This window comes from Rhagoletis pomonella, unplaced genomic scaffold, assembly GCF_013731165.1.
Source record: "Rhagoletis pomonella isolate Grant_MI unplaced genomic scaffold, Rhpom_1.0 Rhpom_scaffold_05226, whole genome shotgun sequence".
Taxonomy (NCBI): domain Eukaryota; kingdom Metazoa; phylum Arthropoda; class Insecta; order Diptera; family Tephritidae; genus Rhagoletis; species Rhagoletis pomonella.
In genome coordinates this window covers 4,940-12,826 of record NW_023463769.1, presented here as the reverse complement: position 1 = coordinate 12,826, position 7,887 = coordinate 4,940, and the positions used below count along the sequence as shown (strand labels likewise).

General features: G+C 32.6%; 1 protein-coding gene across 1 annotated transcript; it reads left to right on the top strand.

The window, feature by feature from the left end:
• Positions 1 to 879: 879 nt before the first annotated feature.
• LOC118755065 (nose resistant to fluoxetine protein 6-like) lies at positions 880 to 7,327 on the top strand (the record flags this gene model as incomplete). The annotated part of the gene is made up of 2 exons (XM_036489918.1): positions 880 to 1,139; positions 7,149 to 7,327. Coding segments are annotated over 2 exons (439 nt in total), but the record flags the coding sequence as incomplete, so codon positions are not given.
• Positions 7,328 to 7,887: the final 560 nt, after the last annotated feature.

Below are 7,887 nucleotides of genomic sequence, written 5' to 3'. Positions count from 1 at the left end.
TGTTAGAAATAGGGTCATTTTTGACCCAAAAAAGTAATATGTACTTATGTACATCAATAAAATAATATAAAAACTCTAAATTATGTATAAGGGCTGAAATCAACTGTGATTCACAGTGTTGAGCAACTATATTTAAAGACATTTTCTTTTTATTGTGAACTTATTATATTATTTATTATAAACGAAAAAATAGTATCAAATATTCATTTTTAAGACCAATTCATTTTTAATCAGAAGCAAACCGGTCTTTGTTTTATTTTTAATTAAAATATGATAACGGACGTGAGAGATTTTTCCCCAAACAATGTTTTTACTAGTAATACATATATAATTAAATTTTGTATTTAATTTTTTTAGTTCTCCACTGTTACGCGTTTTCATAGCCCTTTTTCGCCATCTGAATACGAAATTGAAAACTATAAAGCCTTTTGAACCCATTTACTTTCATTTTCGGTTTAAATTTTTGTGGAAATACCCATATGTCACTATGTTATTATGTGAACGATGTACAAACAAGCGCCTATCGATATGTTTACACAGTAAAAAGTTCACAAAAGGACAGCTTTGTAAAAATCAGGACATTACGCGGGAAAATAAAAATCTGTCAGGACACTTTAATTCGACACTGAAATCAGGACAAGTCCTGATAGAACAGGACGTCTGGTTACCCTATATAAAAGCCAGTGCTGAAAAACGTTGAAAAAAGTTTACATGATTATTGCAGCTTTGGGCTAAGTATATGACGCAGGAACTATTTCTAAACTGTTGATATTTTGCATTTTTTTAGCTTTTATGATATATTTTAAAAACGTATTTTTATTTTTCATTAAAATATGCTCTACATATACATATAAATAATACAAAGATTTATTTTTTCAGTGGATGACGCTTCCGGCCATTATACATCTGGTTTCTTCTATGGGAACAACTATTGGTTGGGTTCACTATCGCTATGTGAATCCATTTACCACGAAGGTGACGATGACAGCGTTAATTCAAGGACCGCTAAGAATTCAGGTTTACCGTTTGCAAAAGCACATACGCAAATCTATACAACGGTCTACAATGAAAATCCAACATTTATCCCTGGGTTCTTTGTGATAAAGATCTTCTTGAATGAAACCTTTCCCACATTTTTGGTAAATAAAAATATACGTATGAATATACATACATTAGACTACGTTAAAGTAATCCTGCAATGCGACCGGTCCCCTCCTATAATCCCCCCTCTCTACTGTAATTCTAAGTGGTCTCGCAAGAAAATTAGTTACATATTCTTTTGAGGTGAATATGAAAAATTAATTAGGATCAATCAAAACGGCCGAAACTGTAATAATAGATATGTACATAGACTACATGCCATTTAAGTATTATTATGCAGGCTCAGATTTTTTAAATTCAGAAATTATCTTTTTTAATCGCCTGCATAACACTTAAATGGCGTCTACTCAATGTATTCTTACAGTTTCGGACGTTTTGATTGTTCCTAGAAAATTACATTCACCTCAAAAGAGAATAACTCATTTTCTTACGTGTTATTCCTATAAGAAAATAAAATCTCGATGCGCGACCTCTAAGAATTATCGTGCGGAGGGGGTCTAGATTAATAATAATTGATTCAATCGGTCGGAAGTTTTTAAAATATTATTTTGTTTGCTACTTGATATCTAGAGCATCCGTAAAATCTCACGTCGATACATCATTTTTCGATAGTGTTTCAAGTTGCCGATATGGGCAAATCTTTGTTCTTTAGCTTTATTTTCATTGCTATAAACTATATCAAGCTGGTTGCTTTTGGATATAATTCATAGACGTATACTTGAAGCCTGAAAAAAAATTTTAATCAAGTTGTACTTTGAAATCAAAAAAGCGATCAAAGTTTTCCATGTATTTTATATGGGAAAAACCACTTTTCGTATAAACGGTATGGAATTCTTAAAAATCAACATTTTTCGATCTGAAAACTGTGGTTCTCTTCAAACAATACTCAATTGTTTTTGGTATTATTATTGGGAATCTCCTGAAGAGAAACAAAGTTTTCCGATAAAAATTATTTCCGATCAAATTATTGATTTACTATTTCTACGAAAAGTCGTTTTTCCCCATATAAAATACATGGAAAGCTTTGAGCGCATTGAGCGACCTCTAAATATTTGTTGATGTCAAAATAAAAAAATAAGGGCATATTTTTTTCGGACCACCCTAGTGTGCACACTAAATTCTAGGTCTTGTATAGAAAAGTAAAAACCCAGCAAACATTTGGAGTCACAAAAAGGTCACTTAATTTTATTATTCGCATTATACCTTTACGGAAGACTTTTTTGTGCAAACGAAGAAAATCAAGAAATCTCAACCAACCATCGAGGGGGCGCCCTTCCGCACCTGCCGTCCGTATCAACATATGAAATTGCTGTTGATAGAGACACCGTCATGCGGTGTTGAGTTTTCGTTAAAGGCCAGTATGCAGCCCTCAAAAAAATTATAAAAAAAAATTGACATTATTTCGTGCGTGTCCGAGGAATTTTGAAATCTGATACTTCACCAGCCTGTTGCTTCACTCTTTCCTCAAGAAATAAAGGAACGGGCATATATATCTGTTGCAAGCATGGGTTGCCTTGTGCACTTTTTCACAAAAAACTTTAGAAAACCGTAGTAGAAGGCATACCAAATTTCTTAAGAACTGCGTACTGCCTCAAGAAAATTTTACACAAGGAAATTTCCTAGCCATTTCTTGTACGTCATTTTATATGGAGTTTTTGCTTTTCTTGAGAGCTGCATACTGGCTTTAACACAAGAATCCCATAAGATAGTAGGTCGTGGCAGCTGACACGGTCTACGGTTTTACGTCGGTTGCTGGTTGAGCTATAACTGGCACCAACAAATTCAGCATCTCTGAAAACTAAAATAATTATCAAATATGAGCCTAGAAGGACACTACCACAAACAAGCACGAGCTAAAAGTGGGCATTTCCCAGCGGGAAATTTATCTAACTATAAGTTAACTTGGAGTTGATTGGGAAGGAACTAAAGGTCACAATTATCTGTATAGTTTCTTTGAGGAAAGCTAACTACACTTACGTCCTTTTTTATGAGATTTTTTTATGCGGGTTTTCAAACCATTTTTTCGCTGTAGCGATTTTGCTTTTTTGAAAGTTGTTATTACTTTTTTCAGCAAGTAAAAGACAATGGGCGCGTTCATAAGTGGTAGCTGTTGGGTAACCGTTGGCTGTTTGTCTTAGAAACGCACAGTTGAGTAGTTACGCTCAGCCCAACAGTTGGCAACTTTCCGCCATTTTTTCCAGCGGAAAATGTTTACGCTACCTGAACTCAACGTGTTGGGCTTAGCCTAAACAGCTGATCGAAAAGACTTACGCCGCTTATATTAAATTTAACGCCGCTTTGTTAGGTGGCAGTTGCAAACAAATTTATTATATTTTATATTACTGACGTGATAAAGTAACTAAAATATTTCATAATAATACTACGTTTCTAAATATCTGTTTTTAAGATGTTTGCTATATAATTTTACACTGTTTAATTCATTGTAACATTGAACGATTTTTTCGACACGGCGGCCGCTCAGCGTTGAATTCTAAATAGTATCGGCACAACTATCTCTATTTGTTGCAATTTCATTTGCAGATGAGCTAAACAGCTACGTCTTATGAACGTGACCAATGCTTCTGATAATTAATTTGTCCTTGAATTCTTATATAATTCATGTATTTATTGTGGTACTTTTCTTTTGTTTTTGGTTAAGATACAGATAAAATTTTATTTTTGATGTGTATACATCTTTGGTTTCGGTAGGGGTAAAATTTGCGAAGCTGTAACGCATATCCCAGCACAAAATTTCGGCATATGCATAGTAAGAGGAAATGCGCTACAATTGATTATTACTTCCGATTATTTAAACTCCGCACATGCATACGGCTTTGTACCTATGTATGTACATAAATATGTATGGACTCATTTGTTGCAACTGGGCATGAATCACGTGACTTTGAAACGATAGTCGTTCAAACGATACTGACAAAACGATGTTGTCCAAACACTGATTAATGCATTTGTGTTGCTGTTACGTGTTACTGTTACTGTTACTGTTACGTGAACCAAAACTGGAATCGAGTTGACGATATCGCACAAACGATCAAACAATTTTTGATTTTTATGCATCAAAAATCTCATTCTTACGATTGCGTTTAAAAGATTTTTAAATATTTTTATGCAGATTTTTTAAGCTTAATCTGTTTTGTCATCTGAGGGGACTTTTTTCAAAAAGTTCTTTAAGAAACTATTTTTATTCATAAAAAACTCCACTTTCGGAGGTATTTTCAAATCGGTCCAGCTCGCTTAAATCTTAATATTTTTCAGAAATATTTTGGTGGACGTCTTAAAATATAATAAATTTTGTAATCCCGGCGAAAACCCGCCAGTTTTTTTGGTTATGCAGTCTAATGTATATGTAAGTAAAAATTTTAGCTACCATTTTTAGCCACAACGACTTTTTAGCCCTTTTTTTATAGGAATGTGGCTACCACTAAAAATGATTCGCGGCAACACTGCTTACCGTTGATTTTTGGCAATTTTTTGTTCGCGCATATTATTCCATACAAAGTATGCTAAAATGTCTATTCCCTATTTATATTTTCGCCATTGTATTAACAGCATTTTTATAATTTCACTAAATTCAAGTATGAATCGTTTCCGTATAAAAAAAAAACTTAACAAAAAGTTATAAAAACCTTAAAAAATTGTTGACAAGAATGATGACAACAATATAGCGAGAGTACCAGTTTGACAAAATAAAACATAACCAAAGTTCATAGAAAATAAGGATGCTGGTTATGTTTGTGGCTCCCCTATATGTATTCTATGTTCTTTGTGATAACGAGAGTGCTGCCATATTTGTATGAAAAACTGTTCTTGGGCCAGAGTACAGGAAGACTCTTGTTAAATTAAAAATTAAAACACTGAAAATCGGGACATAATCGGTACAAATAGGAAAAATCGGGACACTTATACGTCCCGACTTTTAAAAAATATTCAGCGGGATAATGTTCTCAAAACCGGTACTGTCCCGCCAAAATCGGTACGAATGGTCACCGTATATATAGTGTAATATTCGAAAACACAAAGTTTTGATTTTTTTGCCGCTGTCATTAGTAGCGCGTTTAACCAAATGTAAGAGTAACAATCGTGGTACAAAGCTCAATAAAAAATATTAAAAATAAAATTTTAATAAGCCACAATAATATTGACAAATACATAGTTTAGGAAGAGCCTGCCTGAAACTATACAAAAAAGCAAATAAGCAAATGGATGTATAGAATTGACAACAACAACCACGTTGTCGAGTTTAAATAGCGGCAAATCAGCTGCACTTGATAGTAGTTGGTTGAATAAGGAAAATGAATTAGCAACAAGAGTTTACGGAATGTACACAGCTCAGTGGTTAACGCTACTGACTTTGAACATTGATTACGCAGGTTCGATCCCTGCTGAAGTCTAGAAAAAAGAAGTCTGATGAGGAGATGTGGTGATCTCCGAAATAGTGCTATAACTTCTACCGCTTAGACTTTGTTGCTTTTTCAATTTTTCCTAATAAACAATCGTGGTACAAAGCTCAATAACAAATATTAAAAATACAATTTTAATAAGCCACAATAACATTGACAAATAAAAGTAATGCGTTTAGTGTTAGATTAGGTTGAAAAAATAAAGTTATAATTTTTTCGTTATTTTCAAATTTTTTAGCCATTTTTTTAAATACTTTCATACCATAATTTTTCTAAGTGTAAATAAAAACCCCATTTTGTAATAGAAGATACTATTTTTTAATTAAGAAAGTATTTTTCTCGATAAAAATGTTAATTTTTCTCACAAAACATTTCAAATAAACGCTTTTTATCACGATAATGCTATCTTTTTTTAGCAAAAATAATGTAATGATATTTGTCACATCATCTAGCTTAACTTTAATAATGAAACTGGCAATAAATAATGGATTACTCAGATTAAAAACAGGAAAAATCTAGTACGTTTCGATCAAAAATAAATTCCTCGATCTATAGGCTAAAAATCTTTTTGGGATTTCGCTACGGAAGGTGTAAGCTTTCATTTCCTTTTGGTTTTATCAAATACGGATACATGAACCTCAATTTTATATCACAGTGGCGTTTTTATTTTTTCTCTCTGACGTCAGGATTTATTTTAAAGGACTTTGTTATTTCAGAGATATGAATAATTCCAAAAATTATTTAAAAAATCCAATGCAATGCAGAATAAAAAAATGTATACCAAATGCAAGAGGAAATTTCTTTAAAGCTTAAGAAACTTAAAATTTTTTGGATTCACAAGAACAAATAGGTAATTTTTTAAGCTGATAAAGTTAGAAGGACGAAATTCGAGGAATTTATCGAGTTTATATAGGTCCTTAACAAATAATTTTTTCAAAAACAAATATTGCGAAATCTCAAGGACAAAAGTTTAAAAGGACATTTTCAATACTTACCAGTCTTTCTGCACCAAAAACTTGAATCTGTTTGAATTCTTCAGGATTTCCTCTTTAATACGCATATTTCTTCCCTAAGCACATTTATCTGAATTTTTTAATTCATTTTTGACCAATTGACGTCACAGTGAAAAACTAAGAACGCAATTTTGCTATATTTGGCCCATGGTTTCGCGAATATATTGATATTTGTGTTCAAAATTGACTATCGCGCGGTGTTATATGTATAATGAGCTAGACATTTATAAAAAAATATTAATTTTTAAATAAAAAAGCCAATACTGGTCAAGAAAAGGAGTTTCTATTATCGCCATCAAATTACAAATCCCGCAAATCCCGGGTTTATTTGCCAAGAATCCCGAAATTTTTGTGACCTTAAAAAGGCCGGGATCCCGGGATCCTGCACATATACATACATATTCTCTTCTCACGCGGTAACTAAGCAAGTTTTTAACAAAGAATTTTTATACATTATGAGGAATGATATAAGGTGTAATTCTGCGTCATAAGCTCAATAATTCCCTTTTTTGACTTGTGACAGTATTTTATTAAATGACCGATATGTACTCTTAGTTTACATACGGTTTCGAATTAATCTACATGTAGTACATGTTTACATTTATTTAACTTTTAGACTAGAACCATCTATGTTGGCGTTTGTATACCTTCCACCTGCTCTAATAACGACGTTCACACTATGGCGGAATTCACACAAATACCCTCGGCGACTCGGACTGTTAAAGTTTTGAATGTGCGCATGCCCAGCAACAAAAAGTTCAACCTATTCGGCGATCGAACATTTTGGATTTTAAGGTGAGATTTTTTATTAGTTTTTAGTTTCAAAGCATGTGTGTAATTAGAACTACGGCAGAGCTAAATCGGAGTAAAAGTATAAAATAAAGTTTCGTAGTTGATTTCTTATATATCGCGCGTTTTCTGGTAGAGTTTTTTAGTTAAGTACACAAACGGCTATGTTTTACTAAAAATTCGTTACGATATACACATGTATGTATGTATATATCTCAATTTTGTACAGAAGCCAAATCCACAATTTTTAGAAGTTTTTTTTGTCTGTCTGTATGTTTGTATGCGCACTACTCGAAAACGAATGCATCGAATGCAGTTTCCACCAATGCATTGCATGAGGCCTAACTTAAAATATATGAAAACAATAATTAGAGAGTTGCCACCGTTTTGAAAATTACAGTTTAAGTAAATTGCTAAGATAAAGCAAATATTGTAATATGGCTGTCAAAAGAAAGAGTTTAAGAAGAATTACAGTCGAAACTATTTTTGTGAAAGGTTGCCACCGGTTTGAAAATTTTAATTTGATTTAATTGATAATATAAATTAAATATTGCAATATGGGTATC